Source organism: Gymnoscopelus braueri, assembly GCF_963280865.1.
Source record: "Gymnoscopelus braueri genome assembly, chromosome: 2".
In the NCBI taxonomy this organism is placed as follows: domain Eukaryota; kingdom Metazoa; phylum Chordata; class Actinopteri; order Myctophiformes; family Myctophidae; genus Gymnoscopelus; species Gymnoscopelus braueri.
Window position 1 is genome coordinate 12350548 of NC_137604.1, and position 19125 is coordinate 12369672.

General features: G+C 38.9%; 1 protein-coding gene across 1 annotated transcript in view; it reads right to left on the bottom strand.

The window, feature by feature from the left end:
- fgg (fibrinogen gamma chain) overlaps positions 1-6548 on the bottom strand; it is a 9560-nt gene extending 3012 nt beyond the window's left edge. Inside the window, exons 1-7 of the mRNA XM_080447220.1 lie at positions 6446-6548; positions 5799-5885; positions 5343-5523; positions 4695-4779; positions 4053-4183; positions 3240-3373; positions 1949-2133 (exon numbers count right to left, since the gene is read on the bottom strand). Coding sequence (XP_080303346.1) covers positions 1949-2133; positions 3240-3373; positions 4053-4183; positions 4695-4779; positions 5343-5523; positions 5799-5885; positions 6446-6508 — 866 coding nt within the window. The 5' untranslated portion in view covers positions 6509-6548. The remainder of the gene's footprint in view (positions 1-1948; positions 2134-3239; positions 3374-4052; positions 4184-4694; positions 4780-5342; positions 5524-5798; positions 5886-6445) is intronic.
- Between the last annotated feature and the right edge of the window lie 12577 nt (positions 6549-19125).

A 19125-nucleotide genomic window follows, 5' to 3' on the forward strand; every position in this document is an offset into this window, starting at 1 on the left:
AAATATTTTTTGAAATGTCAATGGGAAAAATGCATTGACTATTTTGAAGTGGAACCAGAAAATGGCCGCCACTGCTATGCCCTATAGGGGTCACTAGTGCGGCAGATAACCCCCTTCCCTGCCGACTTCAAAACCCACAAACCATTTGTGTTGCCCGATCTCCCGGCCCGGCCAAACCGGAGGCACCGTGGAGGAACTTTACAATACATCTCAGTAAGAGATGGAGGAATCCAACCCCAGACTCCACGGTGGTGGGCTGGGCAGGTACTCTGCTCCTGCTCCACTCAGACGGCCAGATCTGGCACACAAGCTTAACTTTTAGCCAAGTCAATATGTCTGTTTTACAAGTTAGCCCACAATGAACCCTGACAGGGGTATGTTTGCCTTGTCTCATTGGCCTTTGCTCTCCTCTTGCATAACCTGGAATCTGATGCAGTGCTTTTCAAACTCTTTGTGCCAAAGGCACACCATTGAGCAAGTCAAAATCTCAAGGCACAACCTGTATTGTGACGTGTGGTGAGCTTATACAGTATATATTATTTAGCTGTTGTTGAAAACTTTGTGAGAAATCTTTTAAATAAGTAAATATAAAAAAATCACACCCAGTGTGAAGTGAGCGGTGTTATTTAGAAACAACAGTGATCATCACAGTGATGGAAGCTCACTTCAATTTTCCATTTTTTTTTGGAAGTGCGTGGTGCTATTTATAGGTTATTATTTCATCATGCGTCTCGCTAGCCAATCAAAGCAAAGGATCTGAATAGAGTCAGCCAATCACGGTACGGCGAAAAGGGTGTGAATAGAGTCAGCCAATCACAGTACAGGGAAAGACGAATTCCCAACCCTACTTATAGGAGCGGCTACACCGCTCAAAAATATGTTGCCCATATAACATGCCCAAAATAGTGATACCAGGTTGAAGGGGTTAAAACATCTTTGTACATGGTATAGAATTTGCCTCTGTATTGGGAAATGAGTGCGCACATACTGCAGTCCTGATATAGCTAATTAAAAAATAAAAACAAAAATTGTATAGTTGTAAATTAGGGGTGGGACGATATATCGATATATCGCGATACTTTCTCCCGCGATAAATAATCGATATCCAGCCGAAAAATATCGATATTAAAAATAAATAAAAAAATGATTTCTTTTTTATTGATTTTTTTTGATACGTTGTTTTTCCTACTCTGTATTTGTGTAATGATGATTTTGAACTGTTTGGTGCTATTTTATGTGTTTATGAATTGAATACAAGGACTATCGTGATATATCGTTGGTGAATTTTCATGCAATATATCGTGATATCGCAATATATCGATATTTTCAGATATCGTGATATATCGTTGGTGAAATTTCTTGCAATATATATCGAATATCGTGATATCGCAATATATCGAACATCGTCGAATATCGTGATATATATTGTTATCGTGGGCCTAATATCGTGATATATATCGTATCGTGAGGTACCCATATCGTCCCACCCCTATTGGTTCTAACTGTAATTGTATCCTTGCTCTGTAAAGCACTTTGAGCTGCATTTCATGTCATGAAAGGTGCTATACAAATAAAGTTTATTATTATTATTATTATTATTGTATATCGTCTCTGTCGGGGTGGAGACCTCATATGTCCAAATCTTACTTTTCAGCATTCAAATTCAAAAACAGCAATAGTAGCAGATCTACGAGGTCAAAACACTCCGCGTTTCGTGCCGCGTTTCGAGCTTGTCGATCTGCTACTTTTGATGCTTTTGTGTGACGCTGTAGTATGATCAAGTAGGGCATTAATTTACGAAAAAACAGTTTCTGCCCGACAGCAACGATATGTTGCCATAATAACGTGTGGTTGACACAAAATCGATGCACAAAGTTCTGGACTTGCCTCACGCCACACCGTTTGGGAACCACTGATGGGATGGTGTTGTATTTTGTGGGTTACATACTTTTTGTTGCCATCCCAGTCGACCAGCTCGATCCTCAGCACGGTGGGGATGTTAGAGTGGGCAGTGAGCTGGTGGACCTTCTCATTTCCGAGCCAGAACTCTGTGGTGTCGTCGGGGGAGAGGTAGCCGAAGCCCTCCTTGTACTGAATCCAGTTCTTATGGAAGTCCACGCTTCCATCGCGTCTCTGTGAACATGAGACAGAGAGAGAGAGACACACACAATGTTCAAAAGGCTCAGTTCTTCAAAGACCACCGGCCCTGGTCCACTATGTTTACTAATAACTACGTTTAAGTGATTAGTGTCCAGAAGAAAGTGATTAAAAAAAGACAGATGTTGTATCATATGACCACCCATCACGGTTTATAATAGCCACTTGTGCACATGCTTCAGGATGTATCTTCATGCACATTTTCAACAGTGGGCAGGTCTTCTATATACTGTCACCATGTGTTCTAGTTGTAAGACCTACTGTATGCACCTGCATTTATCTAGTGCTCTCTCTGCAGGTTGTTTAGCACACTTTATACACAACAGCAATTCAATTTAAAAAGAAGAAAGAAAGGAAGGAATTAAATAGAAGAAGTAAAACATAAAAGAGGCATAGGAAAAATAAAGGGCAACGTCGCCTACAGTTATGGCATTGCTTATTATTCATTCAATCTCATACCAATATTTCTGTCTTGGCTTTTAGCCTTCAAAGACACAGCCGGCAAGTCAAAGTAAGATGAAGAGTGGATCTAATCCATCTACTCCGTTCTTCTATTTTTAGAAGCATCATTACAGTGGTCAGTGAATCTTCCAGATAACATGTCCTGGTTAAAGTCATGTTTATAAGCAATCTATCTAGTGCTACAAACAGGAAGTGCAGTTTTGCCTCATTAAATGTGATACCCACAAAGTAATAGGATTGGATCACGCGCACGCGCACACGCACACACACACACACACACACACACACACACACACACACACACACACACACACACACACACACACACACACACACACACACACACACACACACACACACACACACACACAGTCATTGTTAACTGAACCCTAGCATCCCTCTTCTGGGGGCTTACATTCGGTTAAAAATAGCTCATTATGTATGTAGCTTGCATCACGTATTATTGGTGAAGAAGATTTGGTGTAGAGAGAAAAAAGGACGTTGCCAAGTATAGAAAGACCCTTGGGGGACACCGGTCAACAAAGTACAGGGTTTAAGTGATTGAAAATACACTGCATGCATACACAGAGTAGCATTGTTATACAGGAAGTGTTTCCTACCCTCTGCAGGACAGTGAAACCACGTCCAAAGTTGTCGATCTCACAGTAGACCAGGAACTGTTCCATGTCTCTACTGGGCTTCACGTAATACAACCCACTGCTGGTGGCTCCTTTGTTGGCAATGTCCTGACAGTCTGAGGAACAATACATTCATATGCAGATCAAATTAATGCTGTTGCACACAATATACATTTTAAGGCGTGGCTTAAAAACAATTGTTATACCTTAATTGTAGGCATTACATTCATTTAGTTTGACTCGGTTTCACAGATAAACATTGTGAAAATAGCCAAACTACTATACGTTGTGAGCTTGTAGATTGGCTATTTTCACAATGTTTGCCTATGTCTTATGTAATATTTGACAATTTGGCCAATTTGGTTTAAAAAAGGTCTTAAAAGTCCATAAATTGCATCTTTAGAAATGTGCAAATACCCTGTATACACTTATACTGTATACTGTATGTTGGTTTGTTTACTGATGAGTGAGAAAACAATGTTGCACATTAATCTATATTTCTATCTATCTATCTATCTGCACATAAATTTGATCACAAAGAATAATTCCATCATGTTTGCTGTAATTTAAATGCAAATAAACTAAAATTATTTTCACGGCAGGTCTACTGTAGACCGTCTTCTACACAGCAGCAGTACTATCAGCCCACTCAGTGTACCCATGACTGCTATTGATTTGTGTCTGAACTTAAATCAACAAGGACAAAACGCTGGGCCTGACGAGCGGGGTTGAGAAACCCCTGGTGAACCCGGGACGGCCTGTGGGTCAACTCTTCTTTAAATGCTGTTTATTTACCCGTTCCCGTGGTGGGCTGGATCTCCACAGAGTCCTTGCATGGCTCGTCACATCTCTGCTCCAACTGCAGGCCCATCTGCTGGAGGTCGGCCATCCGCCTCTCATTGGTCGTAATCTGATTCTGAAGTTCACTGGTTACAACAAACAAAACAAAAAACTAAACGTTTAAATACTGTGGTGATAGTCAGTAAAAAGAAATAATGAATGAATTGCAAGTAGCCTAGTAGTACATTCTCAGATACATTAAGTCACATTGTCAACTGACAACTACTATCCCAGAGTATAGTTATGCTATTATGTCACAATCAGTAGGAGATTCCATTGAAGTTTTCTTTTTACATTTTTTCACCACTTTATAGAGAACATAACTGGATATGGATTGTTTGACAGGACGTATTCATATCAAAATGGTCAGTCAGTATACTGTATGTAGCTACTTTGCCATGTAAGAGTACAACTTTAGAGGGATATTCTAGTCAAATCTAATCCCAATTTAATGACAGCAGTGTGTTGAGGGGTTGTGATGCGACCTACCGTAAAAAAATAAAAGCCTGGAGATCGAGGCTACTATTGTTCTGACTTATTCTTCTGTATTTTGAAGTACAGAAGATCAGGGCTCAATTTCAGTGTTGGAGAACTTACTACATTTGCTGTTCCTGAGTGATGACTGTCTTCTCATAGCGAAGGACGTCTTCTAACATGCTGGACGAGCGTTTGATGTAAACGTCTGGAAGACATAATAGCAACAATCTGCTTCAGCACACGTACAGTGGACTCACACTTATGGTTCACCAGTGGTGGAAAGTAGCTAAGTACATGTACTCAAGTACTGTATTTAAGAACACTTTTGAGGCATTTTTACATTATTGGAGTATTTCCAATTTTTAATACTTTTACTTCAACTCCACTACATCTCAGAGGAAAATATTGTACTTTTTACTCCACTACAATTATTGGAAAACATTAGTGCAGTTGTACTGTAGTTATTTTGTAGATTTGGATTATTATTACAAAACATACATTAACCACTTCAGCCCGATATACTTTGGCTATTTGAAAATAGCTTTTGCTACTTTGCTACTTTTACTTTTGGTACTTTAAGAGTATATATACTTTTACTCAAGTACATTTGTATCATCTGACTAACAGAGTGTTTCTACATTGCAGTGTTGACACTTTTACTTAAGTAAAAAAAATTTAGTACTTTTTCCACCACTGTGGCTCACACTATTCAACTGTAATAAACTGTAAAAACTGTCCAAAAACTATTTCTGTTTTGATCGTGTTCACCTCCTCCGCTCTTCTGGGCTGAAGGTGGTTTATTCATATAAACCACCTTCTCCTCCGCCTCCTGTGTCAGATTGGCGATTCTGTCCAGCTCGTCTAGCATCGCCTCCAGGTCACGGTCTACCGACGGCTGATACCTGAACAGGTAGTTCGCTATGCCGCATGTCGTGGGGCAAAACTCTCCCTGAATACAGAGAGAGATATTGTGTTTAAGCATTATGCATTCATAAAAAGATACCCATTATAAAATAATGACTGATGTCACATCATTATGTAGATCCATAATTGCCTATAACAATTCCACTTGACTCTTTTAGAAATAATAGTGATGAAGTAATCAGCTAATGACCGTTTTTTTTCCCCTTTTGGAAATGATAATATAATAAAGAAAAGTGTGTTCAAACATAATAGTCAACAAATATATATAACATACTGTTTATAATATCAAAATATTCTTACAAATTTCTCGTCTGGCGCGCATTCAGCCGCATTGCGTCCTCTATCCCCATCTCCTCTCGTCAGTATCACGGGTTCACTTCTCATTTCCTGTGGGAGAGAAACAGTTTAGGTTCCTGTCGCTTGTAAAACGCTTCGCATCACAAAGAACACCTGCTATAAAATATATCTCGAATAGGGCTGGGCAATTAACCTAAAAAATATATATCTAAACCGATAACCGACCGACTTAATCTTGCTCATGTAGGTCAATCGAATAATCGAGAATCAGGTATAACACTGTGTTAGACTTGCTTGTACAATGGTGGCGTAAGGAAATAGCAAGTAGATCTGTTGACTATGATACATTTTTCATTCATTAATCGTAATCGAAGCGAAAGCTTGAGATAATCGTGATAGTGAACATTTTTGTTAAAAAAAAATCAAAATGGTCAAAACACTTTCCAAAGAAAAAAAAAATACAAGCTCACAGCGCGTCGCTTCGGACCGCGCTGCGAGCTTGTACATCTGCTATTTTTGAGCACCACTCTTCTAATCCACTGTTCTAAATCCTAAGAGTTATCTGAAAAACTTGCTATATATATACAAATAGCTCAAATCTACAATGACACAGATGCTTTCCCGGTTTTAATGGGTCTAAGATCACTTACAACAACGGACGAGAGGGACAGCAGCAAGAGAAGTCCCGCCGCTCTGTGTAGTGTGGGAGCCATGGTTGTGTCAGGTGCCACCCGCTGTGGTGCTTTATGGAGAATGAGGAGATGACAGACCCCTGCCGTATATTTATCTGAGCAAGGTCCTCGCTCTGATGTCTGATAAGGACTGCATGTGTAAACAACACACACACACACACACACACACACACACACACCGTCTGACTCACAAAGTTATGATGAGTCAAATGTCCCTGTTTCGGGATCATTTCCCAAATATACGGTACAAACAGGTCAAATATACTGTGTTCCTCAGTCTTGTTGTGCAAAATATGAAATGTACATGTATGGGTACCGTATAGGACTCATTTTTATGCTCTGCAGCAGTTATGTGGAATGGGTCATAGCTGCAAACCTTAAGTCGATCAACTCCATTGTTAAATTGTCAATAGCTGAATAGCAGCCAGACATAACAGGTTACTTTTACAGTATTTATTTTTGTTAAGGTATTATTGCAACTTTACTTGTCTAGTGTATTGAAATTGTATGAATGTATTTATTATTACTATTTCATTTCTCTGTATGTCTCTGCTAACACAATTAATGCACTCACTTTAGTTCACACACACACACACACACACACACACACACACACACACACACACACACACACACACACACACACACACACACACACACACACACACACACACACACACACACACACGCGCGCACGCACACACACACACACACACACACACACACACACACACACACACACACACACACACACTGCAATAGAAATAAGCTTTTCTGTGTTTTATCCTTTTGACAGTACAAATATAATTATTATGTTCATGTATATGCATTTAATTTGACAATACAAACGTCAATGAATCAATCAATGTATTACAATGTAGTACAATCTGGGTGAAACATAGTGCGTGTAAGCACAGAGAGAACAGGTTATAGAAAGTACATCATGTAACTACTGTATAGAGGATTGAACACATAGATTGTACCGGATGCTGGCCTCAAATGTCCTTTAGTGCAGTGTTTCTCAACCTGTGGTCCACGGATCACTTGTGGTACGTGGCATAATTGCAGGTGGTCCATGGGAAAATGGGAGAAAACAGGGCTGTGAAGATAAAGCAAGTGGGGCCCCACAAGTAAGTAATTGGCAAAACACTAAGATTTTAATGATAATAAAATATTAATATTAATAGAATTAATGAACAACTAAACGTCATGGCATTTCTTTTCTTTAAACCTTGAAGAAAATGAGTTGTCATTGTGATACAGATGAATAGGAACTTATAAGGTATATCTACCATAGTTCAATTAATCCAATAAGGCGGAACACAATCGATTGATTGACCGTTCAAATAAACATGCTCTAAGAAATGCACCCAGGCTGCCGTGTTCAGTGGTCAGATGGGTGGGCCCGCCGCGAACACTTTCGGGATTTTTCAAGTGGGCCCTGATCCAGAATATAGGTTGAGAACCACTGAGCACATGCCATTAACCCATTAAGACCTGAGGCCGATTCTACAAAAATCCTCACTGTTTTTTGAAAAAACTTATGTTTCTATATCAGTGGTTCCCAAACTTTTTCATGTCAAGGACCCCCACAATGATATGTATTTGGCCACGGACCCCCATCTCAAAATGTTTTGTTCCAGGGACCCCCAGATGCAAAGATTTGAGTTTAAAATGTTCGCTTTAAAAGAATATAAATATATTAATTTACACTCATTTTCTCGACGTTTCAAAAATAGCAGATCTACAAGCTCGTAGCGCGGCACTCGGTGCCGCGCTATGAGCTTGTAGATCTGCTATTTTTGAATAGCCAAAGTGTAAAATAGTGCTTTTTAGCTCAAATGAAAAAGTGACACAGATGCTTCTTCAGGTCATGGGTTAAGGCTTAGTACTTGTGCAGCCGGCCCCGGGTTAGAATCCGACCCCGTGGCTCTTATGCTGCATGTCCTTCCCCATTTCTCTCTCCTTCTTTCCTGTCTCTCTCTCTCACTGTAGCTGAATAAAGCATGAAAATACCAAAAGAAAGAAAGAAATATATTGTACCTTTAAAGCTGCACTATGTAACTTTCCTCTTTTGCCCCCGGATTTGAACCCGGTTTCCTGCGCAAGTGCTGAAATTTTTTACCATTGACAGCCGGCCTGCTTGCTCAGGGGATAAATTGAATCTTGGACCTTCAGGTGAAAATTCGTGTCAGATCCTGTGTCTCGGTGAAACATGACCTTTGACACGATCTAAATGTCTCAATAGAAGAGAGGGGAGACAAAATAAAAAGCTCCAATTGTTTATATTATATAGTTATATTGTATTAACATACTCTACCATACAGATGATGCAACAAAGTATAAATCTGTCTCAAGATCATTCATGTCAATTTCTTTTTCTTTTTTATTGAATAGAAATGACTCTATTATGCCTTCCTATACAGTAAATATACTGTATTGAAAATTGTATACATTGTTTTATGAGCACGGCATTAGTGTTTTTGTTATTTGTTATTATTTGATACTGTTTGATTGCTACTGTACACTGGTGACTCACATCTGTATGTGACTTTTGACTTTGAGTCAATTGGCACGCACACACACTACCACACAAGCATACCACGCACTTTTTATCGTAGATTTACTCTTACTCATCATGTTTGTGTGTATGGCATTGCAATAACAGAGTTGATATTCTTTATTGTGATTATGAATATAACAAATAAATTATATAAATGATAAAGTGCACATATACAGTAGCCTAAATAGCATATGGAAAAAAAACATTATGATAATTTTTATGTGGACACTGAGTTCATATAGGCTAATAAAATACTTGTAAACAAGAAGAAAGTGAGAAATATGATTTTTTTGCTATTTCTCCTGGTTAAAGCAGCCGAGCCAGGTTGTGTAGCCTAATAATTCACATAATTAATGATAGAAATGAATACATGGCCATCATGTACTTAATTAAGTGCATCAAAATATTTCCAGACAGAGTGTCTGATCACGGAAGGTGAAAATAGAACAGCATGAGTCATCTATCATGACTCTTCACAAATAATGTGGTGTCATGACTTTCCTCATTATTGCGTCCTACACAGTGGTGGAAAGTAACTAAGTACATTTACTCAAGTACTGTTACTTAAGTACAATTTTGAGGTATTTTTCCTTTACTGGAGTACTTTTCAGTAATTTTACTTCTACTCCACTACATCTCAAAGGCAAATATTGTACTTTTACTCCATTACAATTATTTGAAAACTTTAGTTACTAGTTACTTTGTAGATTTTTATTATTACAACAAAACCACTCCAGAGCTATATATAAAGGCCTACTTTGGCAATTTGAAAATAGCCGATCTACAAGCTCACAACAGGTCACTGTGAGCTTGTAGATTGGCTATTTTCAAAGGATCTTTATGCATTTTATGCATTTGAAAACTTGTGAAATGGGAACTGCTGCACAATGAGTACTTCGTGCCAATAATTTTGTACTTTTACTCAAGTAAAATTTTAATACCGAACTTGTCCGTAATGGACTATTGCTGCAATAGGGTATTGTAACTTTTACTTGAGTAAAAAAATTTGAGTACTTCTTCCATCACTGGTTAAACATTAATGCTCTCATCATCATTTGTCAAAAATGAACCAAAGTAATGAATATACTGTACATGGGACAAAGGACCCTGTTTCTGTCATTAGTAAAGTGGACTACACCAGTAAACGTGTGTAGTGTATTGTTACTGTGGTTCCATGTGTTTCATTGTTAATCTGAGCCCTTCCATCTGGATCTTTGGCTGCATTTCTTCACATAACCACTAGTGGGCGTGATACCTCTTTGGACCAGTTCATTTAGAGAGCCTTCCAGTGATGCAGAAGTACTGAGATTTAAGTAAATGTAGCAATCCCAATATGTAAAAAATAATAATTCTGATTTCAAATTAAAAGTACAAAAGTACTGCCATTAAAATATACTTAAAGTAACAGCAGACATGCAGAATGGCTATTTTCAAATAGACAAAGTATGGGGCTTAATTAGTTAAAGTATGTTTTATAATAATTATCTAAAATCAACAAAGTAACTTATCAGCTAGTTTTCAAATAATTTTAGTGGAGAAACAATATTTGCCTCTTATTTGCCTCAATATTTAGTACAATACATGTACTTGCATAAAATATTGCAATCTGGACAAAAGTATCCCAAAATTGTACTTGAAGCAGCACTATCTACTTTCCTCTTCTACCTTGGATTTGGATAAATTGAATCTTGACCATCAGGTCCAAATTTGTGTCAGATCTGTGTCTAGGAGAGACATGACCTTTGACACGATCTAAATGTCTCAGTAGAGCAGGGAGACAAAATACAACCACCCCAAATTGTATATATTTTATAAACATACTCTACCATACAGATTGGACGTTAAAACAAAGTTACATAGTGCCGCTTTATTATTTACATTCTTCTGACTGATCTAGGTGTCAAAACTGTATTTTGTAATGTGGTCAAACAACCACAGGAAACGCTGATTTAGTTTAAGTGCACAGTTCACAGTGTATTGTGAAGGAACATCTGATTTTTATTTTTTTTTGTCTCTGCCGGGTGGAAACCTCATATGTCCATAACTGTTACTTTTCAGCATTCAAATTCAAAAGTATCAAAAGTAGCAGATCGACAAGCCCTTGACCTTCGAACCGCGTTTCGAGCTTGTGGATCTGCTACTTTTTATACTTTTGAGTGACACTGATCAAGTTGGGCATTAATTTACCAAAAAAAAACCCCACAAAGTTAGAATATGGAGATTTCTGCCCGACAGCAACGATTAAAAAAAAAAAGAAAAAAAGATGAACAGAATAAAATGTGCTCTGTCATGGGTCAAAGCAAGCGGACCCCCTGCTGTGTTCTGGTGAAGAGAGGGTAATAATATATATATAAATATATTAATTTCTTGTTTCCTTCATCCTTCAGGGGACAATCTGCTTCTGAGAAAATCAAAGCTAGCCTGATTATCTGACTGAAGCTAGACTCAGTGGACTGACTGAATGAGAAGAACAAAGATGGAGAACATTTGGAAGGCCCTATACAACAAGGATTCCCAGTGAGTAATGGACCATTACCAACCAACAGGTCTAATGAAAGATATATACGCCTTATACTCCCCACACACCGCAAAGACATGCTATAAAATAAGAACACATGATAGAGGTTTCCATAAAACCTTTAAACCACTTAAACCCTATGGTTGACCAGAGTCCCACAGGGCCCTACTTTTCTGTTTTCTGACATTTTTAGCGAAAGCTTTCCCCACAATATGGATGCTTGGGTTTTAAGTGGTTAAGAGCATGTGTATAGCAGAGGAGTTGTGGAAACCATTATTTTATACTTTGGCCATTAGAAAATAGCAGATATACAAGCTCATATGAGCTTGTAGATCTGTTGTTCTAGTCTAGAATTTGTGCAAATCTATGAATATATTAAAACAATCAAAGCGAACATTTGTTAACTCAAATCTTTGCTTCTGGGGGTCCCTGGAACTACATATTTTGAGATGGGGGTCAGTGACCAAATACATATAATTTTGGGTGGTCCTTGACATGAAAAAGTTTGCGCACCACTGATATAGAAGCAGGATAGGATTTAGAAGACATTTGTAGATGCCTTCCCGGATTGAATGGTGGGTTAAATGATATCTACTAAATGAGTCTCTCACTTGCACAAGACACTGTGATTCTATCAATATCAGCTGCAAATGTTTCTCTAGAAGCATTTCTACCTCGATCATTTTATTCCTATTTTTTGATAATTGTATATTTGACATTGTGTCTTCTGTTGTTACATGACTTTGTTGTGACTCTTTCTCTCTTTCTACCCTTTCGTCCTCACCCACACTTTTACACCTGTAAACTTATGTAACTCTATGGCTGTCATGAACACATGTGAGTGTATTCATACAATTTAAAAAATATATATTTAAATCCTAACTATGATCACATTACAAAACCAGAAAAAGTGCTCCTCGGATCACAGGTCTCCGCCAGGTCAGGTATAGGTTATTGTTGTCGCCTCCTGGTGGCGCTATAATAGGCCAATGTGTGCCATTTCTTCTTAGGCCTTTCACAGCACTCGGACACTGCATTCATGATTTGAGGCATTTTGTTCCAAAAATGCTGTGTACCGATTAGCGTGATGTTTGGACAAAATCTGTAGGAGTTATAGCAAAAAATGGACCCGTACATACATTTGGTTCCATTTGTACTTTCTCAGAGTTATGGGGGGGGGGGGGGTCCTTGAAATTAAATTTTTGTGAACCACTGTGTAATAATTGCAATGCACTCATTTCATAAAGATATTACAGGGCCTTATTGTGCACAACGCCGTGGGTACGTTTTTCAAATTTTGACATTTTCATAATATCAACCAGCATTTTAAGAAGACCAACTGCTGTCATTACGCGCCTCAAAAGCAAACAGGTGGAAACCTCATATGTCCAAAACTGTTTATTTTCAGGATTCAAATTGAAAAGCTTCAAAAGTAGCAGATCGACAAGCTCAAAACGAGCTTGCGGATCTGCTACTTTTGATGCTTTTGTGTGACGCTGTAGTATGATCAAGAACAGGGGCGTTAATTTACAAAAAAACACAAAAAGTTAGAATATGGAGATAAGAGGTTTCTGCCCGACAACAACGTTATAATGCTGAACACAGTGACAGCCCAGAGCACTGAGTGCATTTGTTTCTTAAACTGGAAGTGGCCGCTGTTCTAGGAAGTTCTCAGATGGAGACAGGTACTGTGTCCCTTTTTCTTTGTTTAACACTGATTGTCCACATACTAAGCGTTTTAGCCCAATCAATCCGGGAACGCATCTGTGTCATTTTAGATTTCTTTGGCTATTCAAAAATAGCAGATCTACAAGCTCATAGTGTGGCACCGAGTGCCGCGCTATGAGCTTGTAGATTTTTGAAAAATCGTGAAAATGTGTGCACATTTTTGACAATACGTTTTTTAAAGCGAACATTTGTCAAATATTTTGTTCCAGGGACCTCCAGAAGCAAAGATTTGAGTTACAAATGTTCGCTTTAAAAAATATATATTCAAAGATTTGTACAAAAGATTTTTCAAAAAATAGCAGATCTACAAGCTCATAGCGTGGCACTCTGCGACCAAATATATATATATATATTTGGTCGCAGACCCCCCCATCTGAAAATGTGTTGTGTCAGGGACCCCAAGAAGAGAAGATTTGTGTTAAAGACAATTCAACATACAGAATTCAAAATAATTCAAAAGCTTCCAAACATTTTCGCACAGCACGGCACAAAGTGACTTGCTGTGAGCTTGTAGATCTGCTATTTTTGAATAGCCAACGTATAAATGGATAAAGTGGTTAAAATGATTATGATGCTACATTAACTGCTTTTGCTGGGGACCCCCTGGAACCCCCCCCAAGGACCCCTGCGGGTCCCCGGACCCCACTTTGAGAACAAATGGTGTAAAGTAACTAAGTACTTTACTCAAGTACCGTATACTTAAGTTCAATTTCAAGGTACTTTTACTTTACTTGAGTATTTCCATTTCTTGATACCATTTTGACTTTATACTTCTACTCCACTACATCTCAGAGGCAAACATTGTACTTTTTACTCCATTACATTTATTTGACATCTTATAGATACTAGATACTAGATTTTATTAATCAAATCATTTATTTAATAAAAGAATTATCCCCAAAACAGCAGATCTACAGTCTTGTAGATCAGCTATTTTTTGGAATAGCCAATGTATAAAATAGGGCTTTATACGTGGTTAATGATCAAGAACATATAATGATTCTGAAATGGCCATTCTGCATAAAGAGTACTTTAACTTTAGTTACTTTTTGATGCTAATACTTTGACAGTAAGGTTTTGAATGCAGGGATTTTACTTGTAACTGTGGTATTAGTACTTTTACTTATGACCAAACGTTTAGTACTTCTTCCACCAGTGATTGTTTGGGTTCATTTGAGTCCATGATTGTCATGGACTCAAATGAACCCAAACAATCAGCGACTGTAATCTCAGCGACCACACCTCCCTGTAGAGCAGAGGTTCCCAAACTGTGGGTCGGGACCCCCAGGGGGTCCACAGATGATTTTGAGGGGGTCCCCAGATGATTTGCTTTAATGTGCAACATTGTTTTCTCATTACATTACGGTCATTTAGCACAGTGTTTATCAACCTTTTTGGTGCCAAGGCACACCTGGCATAGCCAAAAAATCCCAGGGCACACCTAGATATACGGTGTGTGTGTGTGTGTGTGTGTATATATATATATATATATATATATATATATATATATATATATATAGCTGGAGCTCTCATCATCTTGTAGTAATAATGAGTGCCAAAGCATGTACCCTGTGCCCCCTATACAGTACCAGGTAGGACAACATATTTGCATTCCTATGGGTGATGGTCGCTACACTGAATGGACTCGGGCGTGGCTGTGTGTGAACGGATGATGGCAATATCGATTGACGGACGATCGCCGCTATTGTTCTCGAGGGGCTGGGTTCACACTTTCTTCAAACGGCGCGGCACACCTCAGCAGTACTCGCGGACCAAAATTGGGCCGTTTGCCAGGGTTGATAAACACTGATTTAGCAGACGCTTTTATCCAAAGCGACTTACAATAAGTGCATTCAACATACAGTAGTAAGGGAACAAACTACTAATCACCAGAAGTATTAAGTGCATTACTCTTCTAAAACAAGCAACTAAGAGTATACCTATAGCGCTAAAGTAAAAGTGCAATATATCAGCTACCTACTTCATAAACAGATGTTCACTCAACAGTAAACAAACCAACATACAGTATAAGTGTATACAGGGTATCTGCACATTTCTAAAGTTCAAATGTTGTGTAAGAAAGAGGCACACATTGTGAAAATAGCCGAACTACAAGCTACGAGCTCTGCTATTTTCAGAATATTTATCTATGGAACCGAGTCAAACTAGATTTAATGCCTACAATTCCAAGTGCTTTTCAGGGTGGGGGGTTCCGAGTTCAATTGTTTTTATCATTTTGGGGGGTCACAGACTGAAAAGTTTGGGAATAAATGGTACATGGTGCATTTATATAGCGCCTCTGCCCAAGGTGCTTCACAATGATTGTGCATTATTATTCTCCCACACTATACCGATGGTGGAGGAAACCATGCAAGGCACCAACCTGCTCATCGGGAGCAATTAGGGGTTCAGCGTCTTCCTCAAGGACACTTCAACACGAACTCTGGGGGAGCCCGGGATCGACCTGGGAGCCTTCCGGTTTCCAAGCAGCCGCTATACCTCCTCCGCTACTGCCTCCCCATGAACCCTTAGAGAACTCTGTGACACCCATTATTATACCTTTTCATGGATGTTCGCCGGGGAAATCTGCAGAGAGCAAGACTTCATAATCCCTTTAGTCGGGGCAATGCACCTTAATCACCCAAGTGTAGGAATTCAAAGAGCTGCCGGCGATGTGCCAGTAACCCACGTTCATTCAAGGAGGTGTAGTAGTCAAACGAGTACCAATCAAAGCCTGAGTGAGAAGCTCAATGCAGAGCTTTATATTATCATTCTATTCTTGAATTCGATGGTTGTTACAACAGAATGCAGTATAGATTGCCAAAAGTTTAAATGCAGCAGGGAGCTCCGGCACTGAGCTCTAAGCTGTTCTGAGGGGATTTCAGTGAATTGGTCAGTGATGATGAATAGACGTTGACAACAAACAATAACTGTTCTCGGCATGGCTCTGTGCCATCGTACTACATTCTTTTTTTTAATGAGATGTTGGACTATTAAACAATCAAATTTGATGTTTTCATCCAGGGTAAATAACCACTAAAATGTCAGCAACGGTTAGTTTTACAAGGGTTAAACTAACAGTGTTTATTTGTGTTGTCACGTGAGACACACATCTCCTCGGGCGTGACCGATCTCTCCGAGGCCAACGCCGTTGGAAAGCACTTCATATATATACTTCAAGAGAGAATTATGTCTGTCTACTGTAAGGTTATAGGGTGAGAAGGTCAGGGGGTCAATGGAGCCATTACTGTTCCATCCTGTTGGATGTAGAAATGTATGGTTTATTAGAAACACATTGTGTCTGTCTGACTCCTGTTACAAAGGGGGCGTGTGATATACTGGCTGTGAAACAGTGGCGGAAAGTAAGTACAGAACATGTACCTAAGTACTGTACTTGAGTACGATTTTGAGGTACTTTTACTATACAGTACTTGAGTATGTAAATTTTTCAACACTTCAGTCTTTTACTCTAACATCTTATAGGCAAATACTCCACAACAATTATAAGAAACGTTTTGTTACAAGTTACTTTGTAGACTTAGATTATTAATACATAACACACATTAAGCAATTAGGCCGTATTTTATACTCGAAAATAGCTGATCTACAAGTTCACAACGTGTCACATCGCGACACGTTGTGAGCTTGTAGATCTGCTATTTTTGAAAAAGTTTGCCAAATTTAAAAAAACTTTCACTTTTGTACTGTAAGTATATTTTGATGCCAATACTTTCGTACTTTTACTCAACAAAACTTTTGAATACAGCACTTTTACTTGTAACTTATTTTTCTTATTAATTGGGGTACTTTCCCCCACCTCTGCCGTGAAACAACGTTCAAATGCAACAGTCTGTGCCCACTTCCCAGACAGGCACTACTGGACTGTTCTCAAGGGATTTAACAATGACAGGAGGTTGAGAAATGGCACAAAACGGGCTTGATGGCTCTGTGCTGTCAGATGGGAATACATTCACTCTCCTCTTTCACATGTTTTCATTTTTTTTCGTGTTTCCTCCAGCCTGACCGGCCGACCAGTTTTCAATACTTTATACCTCTGTTACACCAGATTATTACACTAACCACTTAAGCCCTATTTTATACTTCTGCTATTCAGAAATAGCAGATCTACAAGCTCTCAACACATCACATCCCGATGCATTGTGGTGAGCTTGTTTTTGTTTTTTAAAGATTTGATCAAGTTTGAAAACTTTTTGGGAAAGTGGGACATTCTGCATGAGTAGGCTACTTTAACTTTTGCTACTTTTTGGTGCCATTACCTTTGTACTTTCACTCAAGTAAAATGTTGAATACAGGACTTTTACCTTGTAAGGGTGTGGTCACACCAAACTTTAATTCTGCCAATGCGGCGGATTCTCCCAATACTTTTCAACGGAGCGGTTTGTTGTTCGCATCATTCCGCAAAAAGAAACGCTCCGTTCCCTTTGAAAAGCAATGGCAGAATCCACCCTCATGGGCAGAATTAAAGTTTGGTGTGACCGCACCCTAAGGGCACGGTCACACCGCACTTTTATTTTACCTATGGGGCGGAATCTGCTATGCTTTGTCAATGGAAATGCGTGGATTCGCAAGAAAGATGCACAAGACCATGAATCCACGCATTTGCATTGACAAAGCATGGCAACTTTGTAGATTTTGATTATTATTACAAAACATACAGTAACCACTTCAGCCCTATATACATTTCGGCCAACTTTTACTCAAGTAGATTTTGAATTTCTGACTTTTACTGAGTATTTCTACATTGCGGTATTGATACTTTTACTTAAGTACAAGATTTGAGTACTTATACCACCCCTGCTTTTAGGACAGCTTTCTGGGACCACGTGCCAAACTGCTCACGTGCAACAAAGGAGAATGATTTCAGTCCACTGAGGTTTTTCTCGGTCTACTGTTTAGGGTCAAACGGTCAGTGGGTCAATGCACTCATCACTTCCCTTCCTCGGGAACGGAAAAAAATATATCGTAATCGTCTCCCGACACCGCAGGAATGATACACACTATTAAGTGTGTATACTTCTTGAGAGAGAGAGATGTAATAGCTCAATAAAGCTCCCATGTGATAATGCTTCATGCGAGATACAGCAACACCACGAGGAAGGATAAATTCTTAAATTCTTAAATTTGACTTGACTTGATGCATATCGTCTTCAAAACTGTTACTTTTCAGGATTCAAATTCAGATCTACAAGCTTCGATCTGCTACTTTTGTGTGACGCTGCCTGTAGTAGATCAAGTAGGGCCTTAATTTACGAAAAAACACAAAAAGGGGTCCGTGAAAATGCTAAGGTGGAGAACCACTGCCCTATATGGCACTGTACAGTATGTATTAATGCCTATATGTTGGTAAAAAACCATTCAATCCGGGAAAGCATCTGTGTCATTTTAGATTTTTGCGTTGGCTATTCAAAAATAGCTGATATACAAGCTCACAGATATACAAGCTCACAGATGTACAAGCTCACAGATGTACAAGCTCACAGCGCTTCACTTAGTGCCGCACTGCGAGCTTGTACGTCTGCTATATTTAGAAAAATCTTGAACGTTTGAGATGATACTGATTTGTAGAATCGGCATCAGGTCTTAATGGGATTTGGGGCCGGAACCCCTATTTGTAACTATACCTTTCAGGACAGGAACCCCTTTTGGGGTTCTTGTTGCTATGTACAGTATATAGCAACATACATTTGTTGTAATTTTTTGAATAAATATTTGAAGTTTTTCAGAAAACTTTAGGAGGCGTTTTTAGAATCGGCCTCAGGTCTTAATGGGTTAAGTAAGTGATGGCACTCACGGTACAGCTGCATGGTT